Raw genomic sequence first — 27,992 nt, 5'->3', positions numbered from 1 at the left:
ATATTGTTTCTTTACTTTATTTGCCTTTTATTTAACCTACAAATGTGTCAGATAATTTTCCTGACCCTGTAGAAGAGCGCAGCAAGTCCCAGGCAAGTTATGCTAACACTACACAACAGAAACAAATAGCCTTCCAAACATGCAGCAGCAATTCTCCAATCGATACAACAGCAACCTCATGTAAACGACACGGACATGAGCTTCTTATTTTGGGGGAGTGAGAATATACATCTGTAAAAGAGTTACAGAGTCCTTGGTTGAGGAAGGAAATGCTTCTTCCATTCACCACAGAAAACATAACACAATTCACCAGAAAAGCCAGAAAAAAATGGGAATGCTGAGAAAAAACATTTTGCAGAACTGGCTGTCTTGAGAATACTGACGCCGATTTAAGGGGATTCAAATAACATCAAAGATGGATAAAGTCTTCAGTTGCATCAGTCAACTTGAATCGAGAGCAGATAAGCCATACAAATATGAACCCAAGACTGCATTATGTTGACGGAGTCTGTGATTAGTTACCGTGTTTGTGTGCGTGTGAGAGGGAATGTTTGCGAGGAAAGAAAGCTCACACATTTCAGTACTTCAAATATGCTGTAAAAATGCCCCAAATTGCACCTTGGTTATTTCGATCTCGGTGGGAAACCAAATTAGACCGGCCTCAATGAACTTCTGTGCCTAAAAACAGACAAGCAAGCACACGGTTGCATCGAAAGACGACATGGGGGAGACATACTCTGAAACAAGCATGGGGAAATCAAACATTGACCAATATTTAGACTCTAGCTTATTTTTGGAGAAAGAAACAAATTCATTTATGAATGTATGTAAATATAATCATGGCTGAAGTGTCCAAGCGGTGATGACTCCATCGTAGCCTTATATTGAAAGTCCTTACTAACATCCAACACGCTATGATTTAAGACTGAAAACCAAAACCTGGTTCCAAATTGGTAGTTCTTGGGTAGGTCCTAAAAGCAGACACAGTTTTATATGCAGTCTGCCTGTATGTTTACATGCAAGCGCCATCACTGGAAAAAACCACAATGAAATGCCTGTGAAGTTAATTTGTGGGACAATGATGTTGTCAATCTCTGGTACGATACAGGCTGGAACACAAATGGTCTCCTAACTGTTCCCACGATATTGGAGGCTATACAATTAGGATTTGGGGGGAATATTGTAAGGAGTTTAGTCCAAGTCCTGATTGGTCTTCATTGTCTTCACAGGATTAATGAAGTACATCTATGGGTTAATTGACTTAAAGTGTGTTTGGATACTTTTGTCTGTGTCGATAAACAGATGTTTAGATGACCAAATAACTATGTAACCTCTAAATGAACGAAATAAAGATGAAGATTATATTAATTCTTAAGAGAGGCCGTCCATTTACCCAGTTTGGACAAGGCTAATGGTTATTTTTGACTGCTGTTTTTTGCTTTTTCTGGAACCCGAACAAACTAACAATTAAAATTTGTCCCTCGCAGTATTTTGTGGTTTATTTCTCTCTGGCCATATTCTCAAAAAAAAAAAAAAATCATAAATGATCAATGTTTCTGAGTTGAATTAATAATGATTGTTACGGTGACTGAGTGGTTAACCCACAGGCCACACAGCTAGTAGACCCGGGTTTGGGTTGTTTGTCTATATGTGCCCTGTGATTGGCTGGCGACCAGTCCAGGGTGTAGCCCGTCTTTCGTCTGAAGACAGCTGGGATAGGCTCCAGCACCCCTCCGCAACCCTCGTGAGGATAAGTGGTAGAAAATGAATGAATGGATGGACTTTGTGAGGGATGACCGTATTTGATGATGCATGAGCAAAGGAAAAAGTCATACATTTTTGGTATCGATTACAATAAAGTTAATATAAAATGTGATTTTATTAAATATATTATGCATTCAGTCATATAATAATCTAATCATAATCTAATAACAGGTCTTTTAAAACCCCAAACATGCAAAGTACTGACACAAGATTATTATTTTGCTAATTATTTTCTAGAATTCTCCTATTAAAATCAACTAATCAGACAAAGACTATAACAGAAAGCAAGACAAAAATCAACAAAAGAGAGAAGTGGGTCAAAAACACGAGGAAGACGAGGAATTGAAAAAAATAAAAGAACCCGGCAGATGCCAGCGGTGAAAAAAGAATGAGGAGCGAGCGTATGGAGCTGAGGGTTTCCTATATAAACAGATAGCCTCATTGCATCTTCATGTCTGAGAGAGACAGCAGCATTCCCAACAGTGAGGAGCACACATCTGTCAAAACACAGCACCATTCCGTGGCCTTGGAGCCACTGAGGGGAGCTTCACTTGCTGACAGCAGGAAAGGCTGTGAACACATTGCGAGATGACTATGTGGAGACAAGATAGTATCGCTATCTCTCTGTGTGTGTCAAATTCTTCATGAAACTCTTGTATTCAAGCATAGAAATTGCTAAATGAACTAAAATGCAAATATAAGGCATTCAGAAGATGCATTCAAATTATATTTTGTAGTATTCACCACTGGTCACTAGGTGTCAGTAATGTTACTGTTTGGAGAGGCGCACAATCACCAGATCGGAAGACCAATAATAAGAACATAATAATCATGATGATAACACAGGCTGCATGGTGGTCGAGTGGTTAGCATTTCAGCCACAATCGGGAGATTTGGTTTGATTCTCCACTTGGGCATCTCAGTGTGGATTTTGCCTATTCTCACTGTGCGCGTTGGGGTTTTCTCCAGCTACTCCAGTTTCCTCCCACATTCCAAAAACATATTAAGTTAATTGGGGACTCCAAATTGTCCATATGTATGAAAATAATTGTGAATTATTGTCTATATGTGTCCTGCGATTGCTGGCGCCAAGTGGACGGTGTACCCCGCCTCTCGCCCAAAGACAGCTGGGATAGGCTCCAGCATAGCTGCGACCCTGGTGAGGATAAGCGGCATAGAAAATTAGAAAACGGATGAATGGAATAACCCAGCCGTAACCCAGCTACTGTAGAGCTAAAAGCTAAAACTCAACTCTGAACACCTGACATCACTTCCTGTCCACCACCTACTAATCTCCCATAGCAACATACACGAAACGAAGAGTTTCATTTATGTCTTGAATGGCTTATTTTCTGTTATTATATCTACTATATTGAGTAATATATACATTGGGTAATATGAATGCAAAGGTTATTGTTATTTTACATGTAGAAGGCTCTAATTATGACAGGTTTTCTATTCTCTAATTATGAAACTATTAAATTTATTATAAGGAAACCTACTTTTTCATGGAAATACACTTAGTCTGGAGCTAATTACCCACAATAAATAAGGGATATATAAATAAGTGCTGAGTTGATTTCAGATGTCATTAATTTCTTTCGACAAGAACGTGGAGTCGGTACTGTCGCTCCGAGATAATCCACTTTGTCAGTTCCACTTTTAATATGACTAGCAACTGAAGACAAACATTTTTTAGAGATAAAATTTCTTGTTTAGTGAATGAAGTGAGAGAAAGACACATTTTCTTTTTCGTATAATCACCCCCCTGCAGGCCATTCGAAGAATGACATGTTAAAGGCATATTAACACTGTCTTCATTTGTCAGTCCTAATTAAGTATCGTCATAACATCCAAATATTTGTTTACAAATATGCTGACAGGCCATCCTCAACAACATAGACCAATTCTTTGTGTTGTATTTGTGTTCTGAAAGCGTCTTTAAGCATGACATCATGGCGGTGGCTGAACAAGTCTTTGCACAAGTTCTTAGGAAGTCAAAGCGACGCGCTGTCATGAGCTGTTCAGGCAAACAGCGAGAGAAAACACTTTTAATGTGTGTACTGGCAAGGCAAATATCGGGTACATTCTTGTACGTGTTGCGTGCGTGCTGTCAGATGTGTTTTTCAATGTAGTTGTGCGTGTTGTGTTGCCCCACAGTCCTGCGCTTTCTGTTGGAAGAGGGGCGGGGGGGAGGGGGGGTGAAGTAGCGCACTGAAAGCGGGGCCTTGTTGGTCTCGATGCTAGCCTGACCAATCCTCTCCGCCCCACCCTGGCTCACCTTCCTACCCTCAACACACACACACACACACACACAAACACAAGCAGTCAGGCGGACAAAGTCGAAGTCGTCCCAGTTCCACTTTGTGAAAGATTCCTGAGGGTTTTGCACAGATCAGTCAACGAAACCACAAGAACATGTTGAGACACTGTCCTGCTTTTTAATAACTCAAAAAGGCTTCCCTCGGGTATTATCATTACAGAGGAAGTTCTGTTTAATCCCACAATTGTACGATTAGATGTAGCGGATTGTAGCCAACACGAGTGGCAAATATAATACAGTAACCATAACACATCGGCTGGGGATGAAAAGGTTTTGTTGCGTCATGGCAACATGACAACTCTGCAGGCTCTCCTAACCTACTCTAGCGTACTACCAACTGTACACAAGACCTGCTGATCTACAAAAAGCCAACATCGAGAGGACGAAAGGCAAAATCATTAAAGTATGAGGCGGTCTGATTTCTGCCAACCACTCCCCGTGGGGTCATTTTCCTAAATGTGGAGCCAAAACAACACAAAGACATTATCTTACATCAACACTGAATGAAGTCATGGAGTCCTCCAATTCCGTGTGGAAGTGGTACATATTTGGCTTAAAAATTAATACATTTGAGGCTAATTGGTTCGCTAGCCAGCGGCTGTCTCAAGTCCCTGCAGCATAAAAGTTGCGCAATGTACTGTAAACAATGAATAATTGGGGCGTAAAGGTGTACATTTCACACCATGGTGTGTTATTTCATGTCTACAAGGCCGTAATGTTAAAGACCGCATTTAGAAAGTCAACAGGTTTCCTTCCATTTTGACATAAAACTCAGAAATTACACAGAAATTTAAGTTGACATTGTGTGTCAAGCAGTGGCGTCATTAGACCTATTTTAGGGGGGCTTCAGTCCCCTAAAATGTTCTTGAGCCCCCCCAAATAATTAAAAAACATTTTTTTTTATTAAATTTTTTTTTTTATTGATTTTTTTTTTTAAATCCCTGACTAATTTTATATAACAGCAAAAGCAGGCAAATAAGCAAGCCAATAAGCAGCCTAATACTAGTCTTCTACTACTACTACTACTAGTAGTAGTAGTAGTAATAATCAGAAGAATAATAATGATGATAGTAATAATAATAGGCTAATTAACAATATAATAATGATTATTATATCATTGATCACTGTCCACTGGACAGAATGGTTGCAGAGCTTGAGCAGCGGTTTTGCAGTATAGATTGTGTGTACTTGTGTACATTTAATGGTGGCCTAAAACTATTGAGTATCTCTACTAAATCTGTCCAAAAGTGGGAAAGTTATATCCCGGTTCTTTTTCCTTAATTGGTTTTTGGATTTTTTTTGAATGTCTACTACATTCATTCATATCCTGTGCATCTCCAGGGGGCTAAGCCCCCTCTGTCCTCAGAACCTAGTGAGGTTCTTGTGCTTTGAGTTTGGTCAAAGTACATGTTTTAGATGCAGCAAAATGAAGGGTACTTTGGAAATCACAGCAGCTGAAACGTAAGTTCCATCATCTTGTATTTTGTTTTCATCATCTGCGTGACACACTATATTGCATGTCATCAGATCTTGTTTTATACACAACAGACCAGAAAAAACTATTCAACACAGTTTCCCGTGTTTATTCAATGTGTTTTTAGTATATTTTAGTTTATTTGGAGCTGCAAATCACTCGAGTTTGTGCGCCACGCCCCTTGAAGTGACGGCACCCTCTCTGGTACCCATTTCAAGCGAATCAACCCCGTGACCAGTCGCACAAAAACAAAAGGTCATGGGTTCATTTGTAAATTCCCAAGAGACGCATTGCTGAACTTCAAGGTTCCTATCAGCTCCAATCCATGGCCTCTGATTTCGCAACCAGCTGTTTCATCTGTCACTATGGCGTCTACGAGGGGAAGTCATTCTTCCCATTTGATCCCAAACAAATCTCAAGCCAGCAACTTTATTGAATGTTATCATCAAATACCGATGTGATATGTGTTTTTCATTCAGATAGAGCTTTGATTTGCACCACAGAATTCGACACTGGTGGTTTGGGGTTGGGCATCGAGCCTCGCATATCGATGGGAACCGGGACTAATATTCCAATTCTCCCCGGATTGTGCAAATTCAATGCCTAGGAAGAAATAGACGGTGAGCACCAGTGAAGAAGAAGCGGCATGTTGTAGAAGTACCTCATCTTTGATACGTTACGCCAGACTACAGACTACATTGAAGCAACCACAATAAGGAAAGTCAAAGAATAAATGACCTCTGTCTCAAACCAATGTCACCGAGGGTTTCAGGATGCAAGCTGATTCGCTCCAATGGCCACCAACGAACACGCATTGGCATTTTTCACCAGTGTGAGCAGCACTGGACGCAAGGTGGGTGAACTGTTTTGCTCAAGGACACAACAGCGGCGACAAGGATGGAGGAAGTTTGGTTTAACATGCTCTATGTGTCCTGAGCCATTTTAACCTTTTTTTCTGACACTCATTGAAGGGGTCGTGATTCCGTCTCCTCCTGCTTTTACATGATATACTTCATATCATCTGATATAAAGAAAGAAAATATAAAGAAAGAAAAGACTAATGGAAGTCCTTTATCTTACCTCGACTTGTTGTTGGGATCGGGCTTCTAGTTTCAGTTTTTATAGTAGTGTTTACATGTGAACTGGGTTGGAGGGCTGCTGGAACCGGGTCCCCATCATCGGGTGGCTCTGGGGAGATGGCTGGAACACTCCTCTCCTCATCCATGGACATGGGCCTGGCTATTTTCGAGGGGGGTGGAGGGGCCGAGGCGCTAGCCTGGAGGAAGAGAGACACACATATAATTACAGGGATAAATATGAATAACAGGAACAATGTCTTATTGTCTTAGATCGTGGGGGCCGAAAGTCTAACTTAATTTAGGTTTGGACATTTTACTTCTCTTTTTTTAAAAATTATTTTTTAGCATACATTCATTCTGTCTTGAAATTGCTACTTTCTGTGGAATTACGTACATCTATGGTTGTTTTGGCATAGTTGTTGTGTCTGGCGAAAGCTACAGTATTTTATACAAATCCCAGAGATGTGTGAGCAGGAAGAATGGGCAGATTATGCATTTCCCAGCATGCTTTGCTGTCACTAAAATGATCACATTTGACTGTCTAATGCCTTTTTAAGTTGCTAAGCGTAAGTAACAGCGATAATAGAGTGTAATAGTTAAAGTGCTGTTGTTTTTAGTCATGTACAGTTAAATTATTTGGACTTTTGTGGTTCATGGTTGTGAATTTTATGCTATATACAGTTTTATTTCTATTTTTAAGAGTAGTTTATACCGGGGAATCGCTTACTTACTCCGATCACTGTAAGAACTTTGACAAGCCCAACTCAATGCTATGTTCAAGGTCCACTGGCTGGATGAAATTGAAGTGTCAGACAAGTCTCAGGTGACTAATGCAATGGTAAAACTGGAAATGGGTCAACATTGTTTGATTTAAAAAATATATTTTTCACTACAAAACATAGCAATACTGAACAGATAATAATAAGCACAATTTGGAGGAAATATACAGTGTGACTAAGATTATTCTGCTTAATGTTAATAGTTTAATAGCCACATTCAGAAAGCAGCTAATTATTTTACATTCTTTCACAAACAATGGATCACTTCTTTTTACACTTATATGATGATTAAAATGTTAACGTTACTTCAGATTGGTTTAGGTATTTTTACATTCAAGAATGTTTCTAAACTGTGCGATTAATAAAAATGTTATGATGGTGACAGTTGACACTGGAACAGATGACCCATTTCACCATGGTGAAATTACTGTCAAAACACAAACAAATTAGAGATGAGCGGTGTCCAGGAACGGACCGTCTTCATCCTCATTCAAATGAAGAATAAATGGGGAAAGAATTTAAAAACTATAAAATGTCAATCTTATGTCAAATAAGATAAATTGCAAACAGATGACAGCTAAAAGGAAAACAGGTGTACTTTAGCAGAACATTCCATCTTTTAGTGTTGTGATGATGAAGTTAGTTAGTGCTGGCTAACTACAAAGATTGCTGTGTCATCAAAACAGTCAGCCGACTATTATTTCCTGTTTTGAATCCAATGTGTCACATCAGTCAAACACGGTGCAAAACATGCGTTTCTTCCACTTATAATCAAAATAGCTTCTTTGTATTACTGAGAAACACGTCCAAGTGTGATCACAGTCAAAGATAATGGCTCTAGATGAAGATATTTCACATTTATATGAAAAATACCGTAAAAGCTGAGTCACGTTCGACCGTGTGTTGGGCGCGCGCCTGCCCCTCAGCTGGACAGCTGCTTGCGCGCTCCCGCTGTTTCACTCGCCGACATACTACCTTGATGACTTTTGCTTCAAAACATCTGAAAAAAACACTTCAATATGTTCGAATACTCATACATAATAACGGACTACACATAAAAAGTGACGTTATGAAGTTTTAAAAGTTTCAAATCCCGAATAAGGAGATTTGAGTAAACACGTCCCGTTTTCAAACTCCGTATACTTTGACATTTCGCGTTTTTACGACAGTTTGGAGACAAACATGTTGTTGTTTTGACGCTAATCCACTAAACGAGCCCCCCCAGGCTGAAAAAGAAAGAAACCAGCGGGAAGAAGTTTCGGTTTTATCCGCCATCGAGGCTGCTTTAGCTACACAATAACAACACTCACCTTGTGTGTAGATGTGGAGAAGATCTTTACTCTAATTCATTCTCTGACCTCTCCAGGTGGACTTGGACCATCGCAGACCTCCTTCCCCTCCTCGTACGGGGGGTAGAGTGGGGGTCCACTCTTATCAATGCACACTTCCACGAATCTTGCCCACGGAGAGAGCTCCAAAAAGAATTTCAGTGCATTTTCAGTGCATTTTTCTCCACTTGAGATCTTCTTTCTCTTCCTCTCCGCCTCCTTCAAAACTTTCTCCGGCTCGCCCCTCTTTTCTCCAGATGTTGGGACGCTTTCTGGTAGCTTAGTGAAGAAAAAAAAAGTTGTGACTGCAGCCTTTTTTCTCTTTCCCACGCGTGTATTTAAGAAAAAAAGGCGACTTATGACGTGACGTCTTCGTGTATGTGCTTGGGTATGTGCTGCCTTCACGGTGCAGCAATTGGACAGGAAACCAGAGCAAGGCAGCAGTGATTGTGCTTCCTCCAGGCTCTACTGTCATATAATTACCTCTTAAAGCCAAGCAGACAGCTAACACTGGTATGAATTATGAGTCTAGTAAGCACATGTTTTTGCATTAATAATAGACTTTGCAATGCAGGTAGATAGCACCCACAGCCGGCGTGGATCAGGGTGAGTCATTCCTCTGATATCTGGTTGGGTTCCTTTCATTGAACAAAGTTTCCCTGACACTGTCGGAGAGCTAATAATTTAATGCAACATTTTAATTGTACTGCATTGCATCATGCTGGTAGGGGGTTTTCCAGATCACATATTACGTATTATTTGAAGTTTCATGTTCTAGAGCAGGTGTGGGCAAACTACGGCCCGGGGGCCACATCCGGCCCGCCAAGTGTTTGAATACGGCCCGCCCAATCTTTCCAAAGTATTTCATTTAAACTCAACATACAACCTGGCATCATGGCCTGAGCCAACCTTCTGATGGTTTTATCAATTTCGTTTTTTGACATGGTCTGTTGTTTACAAAGTGCTCCTGAAAAAAGGGACACAAGCACATAATAATAATAATAATAATAATTATTATTATTATTAGATTAGTATAATTATTATTAGAACTATTATGATTATTATAATTATTTTATTAATGCTAATTATTATATTAATTATATATCATATTACTGTCATATTTGCATATTTTACATAATAATAATATAATTATTATTATTTTAATTTTATTGTAATTATTATAATATTTTATTATTTTAAAAATATTTAAATATAAATATAAAATAATAAATAATAATAGCAGATTGCATGACAATTTTACAGATACAATAATACCAGGTGGACTGTTACGTGTAAAATATATAGTCTGCCCCCCCCCCTCCCCCCCGTAAATTTTGTCATATCAATGCGGCCCGCGAGTCAAAAAGTTTGCCCACCCCTGTTCTAGAGTGTAGTTTAAGAACGTCGGACAAAATCTAGACTTGATGCTGGACTTTAAAAAAGCTTTCAGTAAGGAACTAGTGTTGGGCAGATATGTGCAAATATCGATATTATCGATGCATGGTGGTCTCGGTATCGGGTGCATTCCAGGTGGACTTAAATTTGAAATAAAATGCATAATTTTAAGAAACAGCAAACATGTAGAATGTGAGTACAGAAAGCTAAAATGATGATAATAATAATTAAACCAAACTTGAAATAGATATAACATGTTTTAGCCTTATCACAAAATACGCGCATGTTTTTGGAATGTCCACCAGAGGGAGCCAGAGGAGCCCAGAGGGAGGCTGACATCATTGCAGCACCCACGCCGGCACCAATGAATGCTTTGCTTGGACACAAGGCATTATGGGAAAACTTAAAATACAGTAATGGAAAGAAATGATCAGACAACCCTTGTTTCTTCAGTTCATCAATCTATTTCCATGTCTGCTACAACTAAAATTAGATTTGTTTTGACAGATATGATGATGATAACAAAAGTAGCCTATAAGAGTTTCATTTAAGAGATGATATCTAGCAACTTCAATGTTTTTTTTTTATAATAACCAAAATCTCTGAACTACTTATATGAATAACGGAAAGGTCCCTTTAGTTGTACCTAGGTACAGTTTGAATGTTAAGTTGCTGTGTGATGAGTTTACCATTCTTTGTAAGATGACACTGTGAGCCAGACTGTTATATTGAGTAATTACCTCCTCCTCCTAATGAGGAACGATTACTGCTCACTCATATAGTGTAGCTATGGTGAAAAAAACTTACTTGTGGTCATTTATTTGTGTACTTTATATCATACTCATTCCAACACATGTTATCATTGTGAACATATGAACATGTCATTTTCTTGTCTTTAATGCTAATGACGTGTTTGTCCAAGAAATGCACTTTATCCACTTTTAACATATACACTGTAACACTGCATAACGTAAAAGATATTATTCATCACATACAATAATGTAACATTAAGGAATGGTACAGGAGGATACTACGTTATAGCAACGTTAGCATGTTACATGTACAGTACTGACAAACATCATTAAACAGCGCATTTTGCATAATAGGGGACCTTTTGGATCAAAAAATGTCAACTCTAGTTATGAAATTTCCAAAAAATGAGATAAATTCTGACCAGTTTAACCGTAAATCAAACACATGCAAACAGAGGCACAGCTACTCGGTGTCAAAGCCTCACAAGCTCAGGTGAGTGATTGAGAACACCAATTGAAAAGGAGGCCATCAGGTTGTTAACCAAAATGGAGGCTGTCTAGAAGACCGCACAAGATTTGCTGCAGCAAATTACCTCGCCCACGCCTTCGCACATCAATCAAACAGCACATTCTCATCAGCTGCAACCTCCAGGTGTCGGTCTAGTCTATGCAGGGTTGGTCTCCATCCAGGCTTGTGCTACATTTTCAAAATAAAATGTATTTTAGGTAGAACCCTATTTATTTTGGATCAAGTACTACAAAACACAGGGACATCTGTACTGCTTACAATAATTCATCAGTTCTTAGTATCAGTTTACGGTATTCTTGATCTATTTCAGAGAATCCCATTGATTTTGAATGACATCTGATTAAAGTTGGTCACTGGTTAGTTTGTTACATTCCATTTTCTGAAGTAGTGTATGAAAACCAAGGCAGTGTACGAAAACCAAGGCAAATCTTACAAAAACCATCTTGAATGACATTTGATTGAAGTTGGTCACTGGTTAGTTTGTTGCGTTCCATTTTCTGAAGTAGTGTATGAAAACCAAGGCAGTGTACGAAAACCAAGGCAGTGTACAAAAACCAAGGCAAATCTTACAAAAACTGGTGCATACAAAAACCATTTTGAATGACATCTGATTGAAGTTGGCCACTGGTTAGTTTGTTGCGTTCCCTTTTCTGAAGTAGTGTATGAAAACCAAGGCAGTGTACGAAAACCAAGGCAAATCTTACAAAAACTGGTGCATACAAAAACCATCTTGAATGACATCTGATTGAAGTTGGTCACTGGTTAGTTTGTTGCGTTCCATTTTCTGAAGTAGTGTATGAAAACCAAGGCAGTGTACGAAAACCAAGGCAGTGTACGAAAACCAAGGCAAATCTTACAAAAACTGGTGCATACAAAAACCATTTTGAATGACATCTGATTGAAGTTGGCCACTGGTTAGTTTGTTGCGTTCCATTTTCTGAAGTAGTGTATGAAAACCAAGGCAGTGTACGAAAACCAAGGCAGTGTACGAAAACCGAGGCAAATCTTACAAAAACTGGTGCATACAAAAACCATTTTGAATGACATCTGATTGAAGTTGGTCACTGGTTAGTTTGTTATGTTCCATTTTCTGAAGTAGTGTATGAAAACCAAGGCATTGTACGAAAACCAAGGCAAATCTTACAAAAACTGGTGCATACAAAAACCATTTTGAATGACATCTGATTGAAGTTGGTCACTGGTTAGTTTGTTGCGTTCCATTTTCTGAAGTAGTGTATGAAAACCAAGGCAGTGTACAAAAACAGAGGCAGTGTACGAAAACCAAGGCAGTGTACGAAAACCAAGGCAAATCTTACAAAAACTGGTGCATACAAAAACCATCTTGAATGACATCTGATTGAAGTTGGTCACTGGTTAGTTTGTTGCGTTCCATTTTCTGAAGTAGTGTATGAAAACCAAGGCAGTGTACGAAAACCAAGGCAGTGTACGAAAACCAAGGCAAATCTTACAAAAACTGGTGCATACAAAAACCATTTTGAATGACATCTGATTGAAGTTGGTCACTGGTTAGTTTGTTGCGTTCCATTTTCTGAAGTAGTGTATGAAAACCAAGGCAGTGTACGAAAACCAAGGCAGTGTACGAAAACCAAGGCAAATCTTACAAAAACTGGTGCATACAAAAACCATCTTGAATGACATCTGATTGAAGTTGGTCACTGGTTAGTTTGTTGCGTTCCATTTTCTGAAGTAGTGTATGAAAACCAAGGCAGTGTACGAAAACCAAGGCAGTGTACGAAAACCAAGGCAAATCTTACAAAAACTGGTGCATACAAAAACCATTTTGAATGACATCTGATTGAAGTTGGTCACTAGTTAGTTTGTTATGTTCCATTTTCTGAAGTAGTGTATGAAAACCAAGGCATTGTACGAAAACCAAGGCAAATCTTACAAAAACTGGTGCATACAAAAACCATCTTGAATGACATCTGATTGAAGTTGGTCACTGGTTAGTTTGTTGCGTTCCATTTTCTGAAGTAGTGTATGAAAACCAAGGCAGTGTACGAAAACCAAGGCAAATCTTACAAAAACTGGTGCATACAAAAACCATTTTGAATGACATCTGATTGAAGTTGGTCACTGGTTAGTTTGTTGCGTTCCATTTTCTGAAGTAGTGTATGAAAACCAAGGCAGTGTACAAAAACCAAGGCAGTGTACGAAAACCAAGGCAAATCTTACAAAAACTGGTGCATACAAAAACCATTTTGAATGACATCTGATTGAAGTTGGTCACTGGTTAGTTTGTTGCGTTCCATTTTCTGAAGTAGTGTATGAAAACCAAGGCAGTGTACGAAAACCAAGGCAAATCTTACAAAAACTGGTGCATACAAAAAACAAAGTATGACTGTACGCACAAACATAAACACAGTGTTCTGTGATTCCTTCTTGGATAAAAAAAAGAATAATTTTCACACATCCTCATCCTCAGTGAACCAGGAAGTGGCCTGCTAACAATCGGTCAGACAAATGAACACAAATCGAGCTCAGAGCGCCGCTTTAAGCGCAACCAAGACCGGTTTGACCTTCTGTGTTTTTGATATAGAGCGTCTGTCAGCGCCGCACATTAGTAACATGTGTACAAAGGATGACTCAGTGGAGACAACTGCTTCGTAATGTTCGAGAACCTGCCGTTGTTTATGGCTTTTTACCGGAATAAGAGAGGAAGATTCCCCAAGGGGAATCACAACAACTAAACTTCAAATAATAATCATTGGGGAAAAAAAATCATTGTATGATATTGTACAGCATTGCTGGGAGCATTTCCTGTTTCCCAGCATGCATTGCTAAACTGCCTTGTAAATATTTGTAAATATTATACGTTTGTATGTAGTGTATGACGTATTTAGTAGGTATTAGTAGGTACCCCCCTTTTCCTTCCTATTGTGTGTTACTGTTGTTTGCCCAAAGAAAGAGCAACGTCACCACAATGTTTTAAATATTTCTTCTCATAGTAATGGGACTTCATATTTAGGCTGCGGACAACGTGGTGTATCCGACATTTTATTCTTATTCTTTATTTGTTTATTCTTTCGCCATATTGTACTGAGCAGTCAGGACAGAGATGAGCAAATCACTTTGTTATGTTGCAATATGATGTTTTTCCAGGTCTATGGCTTTCATCACACTTTTCATTTTTGTCATCAATGTGATGGGATTGCAAAAACAACACACACAAAACTATAAATCGTATGGTTTAGATATGAGATTTGTCTTCCTGTGCTTCTTCCCTTTAGTCATCACCAGAATTTGACGGAAAAGTTAATTAGTGGCATGAAAGGGATAACATACTGTTGTATCAAAGGTCGGTTTTATGCCAAAATTGATGATACATTAAAAAATAAATAAATTCCCTCATTTGTTTGCTCCACTTGTGGTTCTGGCGATTGATGACATCACGAAGGGAAAAACCTCCTTCCCCCATCGACCGTCTCTGACCCCACACTATAGAGATAGATGAGTCTGTCTCGTGGACAATGTTGCAAAAAAAAAAAAACAAAAAAAAAACACAGGCTTCGCTACACATCTTAAAATATTACTATATATTGTGGAGCTGTGCTATTTTTTTTTAGTGAACAGGCTGATCTAGCATCATGTTGTTATTAAAATGTGACTGAAATGAAGCTCACATAACATGTGTCCTTTTTTTGGAGGACATGTGTCCTCTTTTTGGAGGACATAAATTGTATGTGCAACATAGCATCGATTATATCAGATGTGCAGAGTTACAGTGTATTACTTAAAAAGCGGATAAAATGCACGATAGCTTGGAGCCGCACCCACTAACATAGCTAATAAGCCTTAAAGCTACAGACACAGAACGACATTTATTACACCGACTGATTGAGTTATCAGTGATTGGACCTTTAACACAGAGGTGTTGTGCTTCTTAGGCGTACTTAGTATGGTTCTGGTTTTCTGGTTCTGAGGTGGACAGGGCCCCGCCGTCCTGCGACTGAGCGCGGCAAGCAGACAAATATGACAGCGTCCTTCCACATTCCTCACCTCCAACCCTTCGATCAAATCATCTTGCAATTATGACTCCACAGCCACTGTTGTCGCTAAAGACATTGTTGCAGTATTTGTACACGCTGGAGAAAAAATACATCCATCGAGTATCAACCACGGTACCAAAAACAACATTAAGCATGAGAATGAGGCATATCTTGGTATTTTTTTTGGTACCTCCAAAGTTCTTATCTGTTTTGCATCAATCCGAGTGGCTCTTGGTTAAAGATGGTTCCTAGGAGTAAAAGGATGGTAATAGTAATGGTAATGGTAATGGTAATGGTAATGGTAATGGTTTAATTTCATTTGAACATGCATCAGATTACAATTGAATGCATCCCATAATCAGTTCCCAGTTCCACATGTCCAAAAGGAGTAGGAAGAAGCAAAGCTTATTAAATCCTACCCCTCCATCTGGTACTTTTACAATCACTAACTGTTACATTTGTTCACTTCCTGCTTTCCATAATACATTTTAAGGTTTTTTTTTAATTTTTTAAAATAATGTACCTCGTACCGAAGTACTCGGTGATATGAGCATCCAATGCCATAATGGGTACCATAGTAAGTGTCAATATAGTGATATATATAGCACATCATGACTGGTTCAAGACTCTTCATCCTTGTATTTAGCAAACATCAACTGCTTGTATTGTTTCTTGAATTGGCTCATCGTTGTGCATTGTTTGATTTCCTTACTCAATCCATTCCATAGTTTGATTCCGCATACTGGCTTCTTAACATAGTCCTAGCATAGAAGTATTTCAAATTTAGTTTTTCCCTGAGATCATATTGGATGACATTTTTAGCTAATTGGTTATTTTATTATGCATTATTTTAGCTGTTTGAAGATGAACTATATCAGCAAGTTGAAGTATTTGTCATTTTACAAATAAGGAGTTAGTATGTTCTCTGGAGGCGGCAAGTAAATAATACATTAATAATCATTTTAAAATAACATTTTCCAGTTAAAAGTGGACCCGTCCTGAGAAAGGACGATTATCTGAGCCATAAGGTTAAAATGTTTTGCTTTGTGTTTCAAATTTAGTTCTTCCCTGATGTCACATTTCTCCTCTCTTGTAGAGAAGTAACGTAAAATAAGTAAATTTCTATTATTTTTACGTTTGTATGCCAGTTAGGAAAGGTAAAAAGTATTCACAATAAAAGTTTTATGATGGTGACAATTTGACTCTGGAACCAATAATAAGATTTCTTCTTGTTTTATAAATTTATAAATAAAAAAATTAATCAGTAACTGTTGCCGAAAGATACAGGTATGTACATATCGAAGTGAAAAAGTGTTTACAAGGACAGGCTGTCCTCTAAAAGGGATCCATGCCAAGCAATGAAGAACTGCAGCTTTAACAATAGAGTCATCAGCGAGAGAGAGAAAGTTGACCCAACCAGGAGAAGGAGGAGAAGGAGGAGGAGGATGGAGCAGAGGTTTGCTCCACTGCCCTACAACCTCACCAGCGCATGTGAGAATAAGAAGGTTTGTTTGTGAGCAGGAACGTCAAACGAGAGCCACATGCACCCGGCAAGTGTCTGTTAAGAATTATGATAAACTTTCAATGTGGATTGTTGGAGGAGTTCAGCGCATTCTGATGGGAGAGAGGAGGAGGAGGCGGAGGAGGAGAAGGAGGAGGTTGAAAATGTGGTTCCAATCACTCACAAAGATGCTTTTGTTCTGCAGCTGTGGTCTCCCCCCCCTTCTCTGAAATGGTGAAATGTGTATTTACATGTATGTGTATGATCTTGACCTCTTCTCCACGTGGTTTTTTTTTCTTGAAATTCTAGCTTTCTTCCAAAAATGACCCAATTATGTTTAAGGTCAACATTTTTTGTGGTTATTTTAGCTACAAAACAATCCACTGTTGAGTTGTGCATATTCGGTGCATTTGATGATGGCTATACACTCAATGCATGTCTCTAACTTAAATATATGGAAGCATTTATTATGCAATATCATGTAATAATTTACAATTTTTTTTAATGAATACAATTTTACCAGGGGGCTGCACGGCGGAAAGTGGTTAGCGCTTAGGCCTCACGGCTAGGAGAACCGAGTTTGAGTCCAAAAACATGCTAGGTTAATTGGCCACTCCAAATTGTCCATAGGTATGAATGTGAGTGTGAATGGTTGTTTGTCTATATGTGCCCTGTGATTGGCTGGCCACCAGTCCAGGGTGTACTCTGCCTCTCGCCCGAAGACAGCTAGGATAGGCTCCAGCACCCCCACCCGCGACCCTTGTGAGGATAAGCCATAGGAAATGAATGAAGGAATGAATATTATAGAAGTAAAACCGGGGTGTCCAAAGTGCGGCCCAGGGGTTCCTTTCATCACATTTTCACAGAAATGGTGCAACAACTTCCATATTCATTCATTTTCTATCGCTCATCCTTACAAGTGTCAGGGGGAGGGGTGCTGGCGGGGTACACCACTGGTGGCCAGCCGATCACAGGGCACATATAGACAAACAACCATTCACACTCACATTCATACCTATGGACAATTTGGAGTCGCTAATTAACCTAGCATGTTTTTTGGAATGTGGGAGGAAACCGGAGTACCCGGAGAAAACCCACGCATGCACGGGGAGAACATGCAAACCCGAGGGTGGAATCGAACTCGGGTCTCCTAGCTGTGAGGTCTGCGCATGTCTGCTAATGCTAAATATACTGCTGGCTAAAAAAAACAGTACTAAAACGACCTAGTGATTACTGCCATTAAAAGACCAGCTACAGCAGTGCATTCTGGGAATTGTGTTACATTAAATACTAAGTTAGTTCACACAGGAAATGTTTGCCATCTGCGTTTTAGGCTTAGAAGACAGTACTGTAGTAGAAAAATATAAAGTGCATTATGATTAGTACTTTGGTACCATTATGTCATTGTATGGTCATATCACCTCGTACTTTTGTACGAGGTACATTATTTAAAAAAAACAAAAAAACTAAAAAATATTTGGAAAGCAGGAAGTGAACAAATGCAACAGTTACTGATTGTAAAAGTACCAGATGGAGGGGTAGGATTTAATAAGCTTTGCTTCTTCCTACTCCTTTTGGACATGTGGAACTGGGAACTGATTATGGGATGCACTCAATTGTAATCTGATGCATGTTCAAATGAAATAAAACCATTACCATTACCATTACCATTACTTTGACCACCATACTGAGTGTTGTAGTACTACCACTTGGAACACAGGTTTCCCAATCCTTTCACAGTATATTGGATGAATGTGATGACAGTTGCAGTTGTCGTTACACACTTAATGTTGTGTTTTTAGTGAGCCAACATGCTGTTTGGAGGCCGGCCCACAGTGGCGGCCTCGGACACGGCGGTGGGAATAAGAAGATTGGGAGGCCGGAACGAAAGCGGGAGCGAGAGAGAGAGCAGAGAAGCGATCTCTGTACAGTACATTTATTTAGTGACTCACAGGGTCTGGCTGGACCTCAGTGCTCTCCGTGATGCTTGGACCGGTCGCACCACGCCGCCACACACAAACACACATCACACATCCCGATTGAGCGTTGCACGTTCAAAACCGGTATGTGTATAAAAGCGATGTAAAAGCGTACAAGCAGTACTAGTAGGAACGCCGCCATATCCGCACACCTCATGTTTACTCAGTCCAGATGAGCATTTAGAAATAAAGCCAGAGTTGAACCCTGCCAAACACGACCGTGGCACGCCAAGAACAACCTTTTTATGTGTTGCTTTGCACCCTGGCTCAACTTGTGCAAGGATATATCCTCATAATGTACCTTATATCTGCTCTTCTATGTTGTAGCAGACCTCTCCTAAAAAAAAAAAAAAAAAAAAAAAAAATTCAGCAGGATTTCAGTGTCAAGAGTGAATTTCCTCCCAGGTGACTTGAGAGAAGTTCCCTAAAAGCAAAAGATTAAACAAAGTTTCAACTCCCCCCCACCCAAAAAAAACATGCAGGCCTCCCTGTGGCATCGCTTCCAGAGTGCAGCGCCGAGGTTCAAAGATAAGCTGCAGGGCATGCGGCAAAAAAAGCGCAAAAAAAGATGGAAAAGTATCGCACAAGGTGACTAAAACTAGTTTGAAGCATCTCCATCAGCTCTCAATCTGCTGGTGGCTTCACTTGATGACAAACTGTGGAGCTAAGCCCATCCTGAATACAACTCACTCTGGTGAACTCTTTGGCGCACCCTGTTGGCGGGACTGTGTAGTGCATATTTGTTGCTGTGTGGGTGTTTGTGACATGCTTGCTTGTGTTGTCTGGTTTGTTTACTCCTCCTGGTGGCTGTTTTCTGTATCACAACACCCCCAGCATTTCATGTCATAGCAACACATATATATATTTTTTGTTTTGGAATGTGATTATGTTATAATATTGACACATTCATAAATGTATTAGTACATATTTCAATCTGTATAAGGAGAAACTGGACACAAATTAACATAGTGTAGTAGTACTAGTTACCATTAAATACAATAACGTTACAATCTGGTAACACTACTCTTCATTCATTCATTCATTTTCTATTGCTTATCATATCCTGGTGCTGGAGCCTATCCCAGCTGTCTTTGGGCGAGCCAATCACAGGGCACATACAGACAAACAACCATTCACACTCACATTCATACCTATGGATTATTATTGATAATTAACCTAGCATGTTTTTGGAATGTGGGAGGAAACTGGAGAACATGCAAACTCCACACAGAGATGGCCGAGGGTGGAATTGAACTTGGGTCTCGTAACTGTGGGCCCTGCTCGCAAACCACTCGTCCACTGTGCAGCCGTGTTAGCTCTACTATTATTATTATTATCACTACAAAAGTTTATAATGGCTGCACAGTGATTGAGTGGTTAGCATGAAGGCCTCACAGCTACGAGGCCCGAGTTCGATTCCACCCTCTGGGCATCTCTGTGTGGAGTTTGCATGTTCTCCCCGTGCATGTGTGGGTTTTCTCCGGGTACTCCGGTTTCCTCCCACATTCCAAAAAAAAACATGCTAGGTTAATTAGCCACTCCAAATTGTCCATAGGTATGAATGTGAGTGTGAATGGTTGTTTGTCTATATGTGCCCTGTGATTGGCTGGGACAGCTGGGATAGGCTCCAGCACCCTCGTGAGGATAAGCGGTAGAAAATGAATGAATGTTTCTCATCTGCTTCCATCATTAAATATTTCGGTATCTAGCACATATTAAACACAGGAAGTAAACATATTTATGAGTAATTTCTGTTCCAGAGGTAAAAGAATGGTTAGGATTTAATTCCTTTTTGGACATGTGGAATTGTGTAACTCCAAACATGTATTCCGGTGTAACCTTGCTTGCATATTTATGATCAATATGTTATACATCCATGAATACATTAGAATGAACTATTATAGATAGTGCAAAAAAACCTTAAACTGTATTATGGAAAGCAGGAAGTGAACAAATGTATGAATACATTAGAATGAACTATTATAGTTAGTGCAAAAAAACTGTATTATGGAAAGCAGGAAGTGAACAAATGTATGAATACATTAGAATGAACTATTATAGATAGTGCAAAAAAACTGTATTATGGAAAGCAGGAAGTGAACAAATGTATGAATACATTAGAATGAACTATTATAGATAGTGCAAAAAAACCTTAAACTGTATTATGGAAAGCAGGAAGTGAACAAATGTATGAATACATTAGAATGAACTATTATAGATAGTGCAAAAAACCTTAAACTGTATTATGGAAAGCAGGAAGTGAACAAATGTATGAATACATTAGAATGAACTATTATAGATAGTGCAAAAAAACTGTATTATGGAAAGCAGGAAGTGAACAAATGTATGAATACATTAGAATGAACTATTATAGATAGTGCAAAAAAAACATAAACTGTATTATGGAAAGCAGGAAGTGAACAAATGTATGAATACATTAGAATGAACTATTATAGATAGTGCAAAAAAACTGTATTATGGAAAGCAGGAAGTGAACAAATGTATGAATACATTAGAATGAACTATTATAGATAGTGCAAAAAAACCTTAAACTGTATTATGGAAAGCAGGAAGTGAACAAATGTATGAATACATTAGAATGAACTATTATCGATAGTGCAAAAAAACTATTATGGAAAGCAGGAAGTGAACAAATGTATGAATACATTAGAATGAACTATTATAGATAGTGCAAAAAAACTATTATGGAAAGCAGGAAGTGAACAAATGTATGAATACATTAGAATGAACTATTATAGATAGTGATAATAATACATCAAAAACAACAAGGACACGACGTGTGACAGTGTAATAAGTATTTTATTGCATTTTATAATGCCATTGTCAATAATTAGTACAGATTACATGCAACTAGACCTACTGTACAGTTTTTTATTGTCTGCATGGACAGACACAAGAAGATTCAGGTTACAAATACACAGATATATGTGTGTGTGTGTGTGTGTGTGTGTGTGTGTGTGTTTTATACAGCATGAAAGAAAGGGCAGTGACTGGCATTAACATGGCTACCCGGGGTGGGGGCTCCACTCTGTGTCTTAAAAGCCACCACCCAATCCCCGCCTCTTAAAAACTCTGGTGACACTTCCAAATAACAAGAAATAGCAAAAAAAAAAAACAAACAAAAAAAAAACAAACAAAAAAAGCAATAAAGCATAAAGTGAAACTAAGTAACAACACAAAAAGCCACTGCTGAAAAATGTACACACATTCCTAAGGTTTAACCAGAGGAGAGCTAAAGTGGTCATTCTGACTCGTTAATAGTCCCTCCCCCCTCTTGAAGTGATGCCTCAGAACCGTCCAATCACACGTCAGGATTGAGGCTCCTTTTTTTTTTTTTTAACGCCATCCATCACACAAAAAACGTACACGAGATAACTAGCTAGCTACCAGCGAATGAGATCTGCAGGCGACGGAGACTCAACGGAGACTTTTGGAAGTAGCTCGCTCTGTGTTTGGTTAAGGTATCGGTTTGGTTACAGTTCAAGAAGTTTGGACTTTGGTCGTCAAGACGATGATGAGCTGAGATCTCAGAAATGCCGGTCCACGTTTTGGTACTGAGACTACGCACAAAAGAGGAGGAGCATCAATAAATGCAAGAGGGTCAGCGTTTGATCTGCCTCTGCGGGATTAAAAGAGGGAGGTGTGTGACTGGTCACGCCCAACCCCCACCCACCACCACGCCACCCCTCCCGATCCCGCCTGCAGATAATTGACAGCTCTGCAGGCCAGAGGTCAGCTAAGGAATGACAGAGGTCAGGGGTCACAGGGAACTGGGACACAATATTGGCACCTGAAAGGACCGGCAAAAACTTCACTCCATATTTTTTTTTTTTTTTTTTTTTTAAAGCAAGAGAGAGGCTAAATATTCTGACACTTTTCCTTTTCAGAGGTTTTGGTCCTGTCTTTGAGAAAAAAAAAGTTCTTCTGAGGTATCAATACATAATGAAGTAACTTTTTAGTTCATCCATTTGTGTTTTTTTTTTTTTTCCTTAAAAACGCATCAATGCAGTACAGAGACAAAAAAAGTATCAAAATAGACCTATAGCTAAGATAAATATACAAACAGGTCTTACCTAAAACCACTGATCTAACTTTTTCAATCTTTTTTTTCCTTTAGCGATAATACATTAAAAAAACCCAAACAATGATCTGCGTCCCAGACGTTTTTTTTTTTATGAAGAACCGAAAACATGGAAACAAACTATTAAAACCAAGATACCTGCTGTACTTAATATGATAAATACTTCAGCGTTAGCAGTACAGTATAGTATACCAATCGGAACAGTTGAACAGGTGCAGGAAAGGAAATGAAAAGGAAAAAAAGAAAAGGAAAGAATGCCCCCTGGAGAGATAAGTCAATTATGAATATACAATAATACATCAGGTTATGATGTTAAGAAATGTTACACGGTGACCTGCGAACAATCTTTATAAAACACTTTTGTTTACAGGTGTACCTTAAAGCACGAGATCGTCTACGTAAACCGCTCCATGCAGCAGTTCCTCTTGGTGTGTGTGTGTGTGTGTGTGTTTCACTGCTTTTTTTTGGGGGGGGGTCTTTGGGATATTTTTGGTCAGAGCCTCTATTTGCACGAACCCACGCAGCCCTGCTTTCGATGCTTGTGTGACGCCCCGTGTGTGTGTGTGGAAGTGAGTGTGTAGGGTAAATTGTGCCGTCACATCCCCGAAAACAGCACATTGGCGAAAGGACGGGACATCCCATCATGCTTCACACGAGTGACACTTTGACATTTCGATAAAGAGAGAGAGAGCGCTTCAGGTTCAAGCTACGGCGAGGTAGTCTTTACAGTTAGTGATGTGATTTTTTTCGGGGCCAAAATTTTGGCGTTTGTTGTTATTGAGGAAGGATGCAAGGGGGAAAATATTCCAAAAGGAGGTAGTGTTCTTTTTGGTCTGTCTTTTTGCTCTTTTTCTTTTTTAAGAAATCTGTTCATCAATTAAATAAGAAAATGGTATGAAGTGCAAAAGTTAGGAAAATGTGAATTTTTTCGTCTTCTTCTTACATCTTATCTTCTGAGTGTTGTTTGTATTTGTTCCCTCTTCGTGGAAAAGATTCCTTGCTACACATATTTGGAATAAGTTAGTCCCGGGGGTTGTGTTTGGAACACACTTTAGCCTGAGCATGGCAGAGACAGGCTTTCACCTCTAAGTGCTTTTTCTTTGTCTTTTTCAGAGGAACTGTGCATATTGGTAATACTTATTTGTACTAAGGAGTATTTGGGGCCCACTGCAAAGAATTTTTTTAAATTGAAATAATTATCTTTTGCAAATTTGCTAAAATGTAATTTTCAGGACATTAAATAAAATTAAAATAATGAAAATAAAATAATTTTTTTTTTTTATGAAAAAGATATGGTCATACTACAAGACTATAATACTATAAAAAAACTGATGAGACTAAATTATTTTTGGTGTTGGATATTTTGTTTTTTTTCCATGAAAAAAAATGTAATAACAGAATAATCTAATGTATTTTTTGTGAAGATAGTTGCAGTTCAAATTAATGAAGTAATATTATGTTATATTTTTGTGAGAAAAATATTTGTTGTAATTTTATCACATGTCATGTTTTTAAAAAATGTGTAATTTAATAGGATAAAGCCTCAATATTACAGGAAAAAAAAAAGATTTAACTTTTTCAGTGTGATACTCCTTTGTATATTTGGCCTCATATCTGATGGGAAAAGCTTCCATGTCCAATTTTGTTAGTTTGCTTCTACACTTTGGTTTGCGGGAATGGTGAGCACTGTAAGTCCTGTTCAACTTCCAAGCAATATTTAAAAAAAAAAAAAAAATCACAATAAAAAAAAAAGAGCTCAAACTCCTGGTTTGTTGTCTTTTGGCCAGTTCTTATAAAACAAAAAGGGAGGGGGCTCAAATAATAATAAAAAATAAGAAGGTTAAAATAAAGTACAGGGTTTTTGGTTTTCTAAATATTTCTTTGGTTACCTGTAACAAAAACAACGCGGGAGTGAGAATCGGATATTCGAAAAAAAAAACCGTTCAATTTGGCACGGCACTATGAAGATACTTTTTTTTTTAATGCTCATGGAATAAAAAAAAACCCAAATCTCCAAATGTCACGTGCTATATTCCTTGAACACATACGCACACAGTGAATGCTGGCTAGCATCGACGCAGCAACTCATCACAACCACGGAGCCACGTTTTGGTGTCCCACGAAAACAATTCCCCCCTTTTGTTTCTTGTGAATTTGGAACTTTTTAGTGGGATGAGGTATTCTATGACTGCATTAATATATATTTATACATTTGTTTTAAAGCGTTACTGATATCTCTCAACTAAAATAAAGAACCAAAATAAGCGAATAAGACAGAATTAACCAAAACTAAATAAAACAAAAGCAAAAACTGCTATTAAATAATCTGTCTGATTAATGGTAACCTTTTAAGTGCTATTTCCAAATTTCTAGCCTGCTACACTGAAAGGGAGCGGGGACAATACTGCGCGTTCTTTTTTTTTTTTTTCATACTCTTTAGGAATGGTGTGAAAAAAAAAACAATAGAAAAATAAAACAGCATCCTCAGCAAAGATACCGTACATCGAAACAGAAAAATAATGATCGTCAAAAATAAAGAATGATAATAACATCACCAAAATAGGAAATGACAAAGAAAGCTACCACACATTTTTTCTTGTTATATTCCATATCATCGACAGGTTCCTTTTTTTTTTTTGTCACAATATTTCTGTAGACACTTCCTGGCTATTTTCTTCTACTGGTGTCCCAAGTTCATCCCTGCAGCCCAAATCCGATGCTCCTCTTCTTGCAGTCTTTTCAGGTGCTTGGGACATTGTCTTCTTTTTTTTTTTTGTTTTTGATAAAAGCTGAAAAGATGTCCGTGTAAGGGGCCACGCTCGCCCCCCCACCCACCCCCATCCCCGGTCCCTTCCCTCAGACAGGGATGGAGAGACATGGATGTGCGAGAGCACACTTCGAGGTATTCTTTGAAAGCATCCGTCTTCTCGTCCCATCCTGACACCCTCAAGTTCTGTTTGGATCCGGTTGAAGTAAATGAAATGATTGACTCCAAAAAGGGGCGGAGTGAAGAGAGGCCCCTCCCCTTGCAGATGCTCCAAATCTATTTACACATGATCCTGGATGTGGGCGTCGAGTGAGGAGGAAAAAGAGGATCCGAACCTCTTTGGGTCTCCAAGGAGGAGGTTTTGACACGTGAAGGAGTGCGCCAGTGTGTGTGTGTGTGTGTGTGTGTGTGTTTTGAAGAGACATGGGAAGTTAAAGCAGTGCTCCACAGAGTAGTTTTTGCGTCTAAAAGTAATGGAGGTCTTCAAACCCTGTTTGGAGTTTCTCAATATCATCCTTGGTTGCTTGCTCATAACAACAAATATATATATATAAAAAAAAAAAGGAAATAAAACATTCTTGTTATTTTTCTTTTTGCTATGGTTTCTTCTTCAGGACTGATCTCGCTAAGCCCCGCCTCCTGGATCCATCTTACTCCAGATCTTCGGTGGGGAGGTCCTCCTCCAAGTCGCGGTCGTCGCACGACAACGGCAGGTTGTGTGTGACCCCGGCCAGGAGGGAGATAGGCCGACCGTCCTCCTCGATCTCAGTGGGTTCCTCCTTCACGTGCACTGGGTGGCTGCAGGAGGTACACACACATGTAAACATTGAAAAATAATAATAATAATAATAATAATAACACATTTTATTTGTATAGCGCTTTCAAAATACTCAAAGACACTTTACAGAAAAAAATGAGTTGAATAAAAGCAAGTAAAAAAAGTAAAAGATACATTAAATAAAAGTAAAATAAAATAAAAAGACATATTCCACATAAAGAGACGTAATTCCCGAATGGGAAGGATCTTAAACATAAAGACGTTATTATAAATACACCTAAATGATGACTTTTCACATCAATCATATCTTGACAGTTTTATTTAATATACATTATTCATGTGTCTAAATTTGCAAAAATATTCCTAAAATATAATTATATTTCAGTTACTTCTTAAAGAATACAAGGAAACCCTTAGTTACTGCGGATGTGCTGAACAACAATAATAATTACTATTAATAATTTCTGTAATCTGTATTATTATATTGTTAATCAGAATTAGAAAATTCATTCATTTTCTATCGCTTATCCTCACGAGGGTCACTGGCGTGCTGGAGTCTATCCCAGCTGTCTTCTACACCCTGGACTCATGGCCAGCCAATCACAGGGCACATATAGACAAACTTTGGCAGCCCGGTGGTTGAGTGGTTAGCGCAAGGCCACACAGCTAGGAGACCCGAGTTCAATCCCACCCTCGGCCATCTCTGTGTGGAGTTTGCATGTTCTCATGCGTGGGTTTTCTCCGGGTACTCCGGTTTCCTCCCACATTCCAAAAACATGCTAGGTTAATTAGCCACTCCAAATTGTCCATAGGTATGAATGTGAGTGTGAATGGTTGTTTGTCTATATGTGCCCTGTGATTGGCTGGCCACCAGTCCAGGGTGTAGAAGAGAGCTGGGATAGGCTCCAGCACGCCAGCAACCCTTGTGAGGATAAGCAGTAGAAAATGAATGAATGAATGAATAAAATTTAATGAGTTAATATTTTTACCATTTTATAAGAAAGTATAATTAAATTCACAATTAAAATATGTAATTATGATAAATGATTATTGGAATATAATAATAATAATATAAAGGCAATGCTTTGTTATGGAACTAGTTCTTGGAGAGATGTTCAACTTACTAGTGTCAATCAATCACATGAATCAACTAAATAAAAAAAAAAGAGTGCGATACCCCTTTAAATAACACAATAATCATGAAAAACATGATAAAATATTGTTATGAGATTTAAGAAAAAATATGGATTTTTACAAAAATTAAATCATTTGTAGAAAAAAAATAATCCATAGCTTTATAGGCCTTGGTTATCAAGTGGTGGTGTTATTATATTTGATTTATTTAATATATTCAGAGGAAGCAGCAACTCATATTTATTATTATTATTATTATTATTATCATTATTATTATTATTATTATACTGTCAGAATC

At 38.5% G+C, this 27,992-nt stretch overlaps 2 protein-coding genes and 1 long non-coding RNA gene across 7 annotated transcripts in view; all 3 read right to left on the bottom strand.

Moving 5' to 3' along the window:
• Window positions 1-9,167, bottom strand: part of mdfi (MyoD family inhibitor) — a 58,551-nt gene extending 49,384 nt beyond the window's left edge. For 2 of the 3 annotated variants that reach the window (XM_078798444.1, XM_058055080.2), the window contains exons 1-2: window positions 8,730-9,167; window positions 6,642-6,837 (exon numbers count right to left, since the gene is read on the bottom strand). In XM_078798444.1, coding sequence (XP_078654570.1) covers window positions 6,642-6,792 — 151 coding nt within the window. In that variant the 5' untranslated portion in view covers window positions 6,793-6,837; window positions 8,730-9,167. Of the gene's footprint in view, window positions 1-6,641; window positions 6,838-8,292; window positions 8,424-8,729 lie in introns of those variants that run through there. The other variant, XM_058055082.2, reaches the window with a different exon arrangement.
• The window catches only part of LOC131105876 (uncharacterized), a 265,039-nt gene that overhangs the window by 55,957 nt on the left and 181,090 nt on the right, over window positions 1-27,992 (bottom strand). The window lies entirely within an intron of this gene.
• The window catches only part of foxp4 (forkhead box P4), a 114,376-nt gene continuing 108,098 nt past the window's right edge, over window positions 21,715-27,992 (bottom strand). For all 3 annotated transcript variants that reach the window (XM_078798742.1, XM_078798744.1, XM_078798743.1), the window contains one exon: window positions 21,715-26,580. In XM_078798742.1, coding sequence (XP_078654868.1) covers window positions 26,433-26,580 — 148 coding nt within the window. In that variant the 3' untranslated portion in view covers window positions 21,715-26,432. The remainder of the gene's footprint in view (window positions 26,581-27,992) is intronic.

The sequence above is a fragment of the Doryrhamphus excisus genome, linkage group LG18, assembly GCF_037039965.1.
Source record: "Doryrhamphus excisus strain RoL-2023G ecotype Guam linkage group LG18, RoL_Dexc_Guam_v1.1, whole genome shotgun sequence".
In the NCBI taxonomy this organism is placed as follows: Eukaryota; Metazoa; Chordata; class Actinopteri; order Syngnathiformes; family Syngnathidae; genus Doryrhamphus; species Doryrhamphus excisus.
Note: the sequence above shows the minus strand (reverse complement) of the source record. Positions and strands in the feature narration are given on the sequence as shown.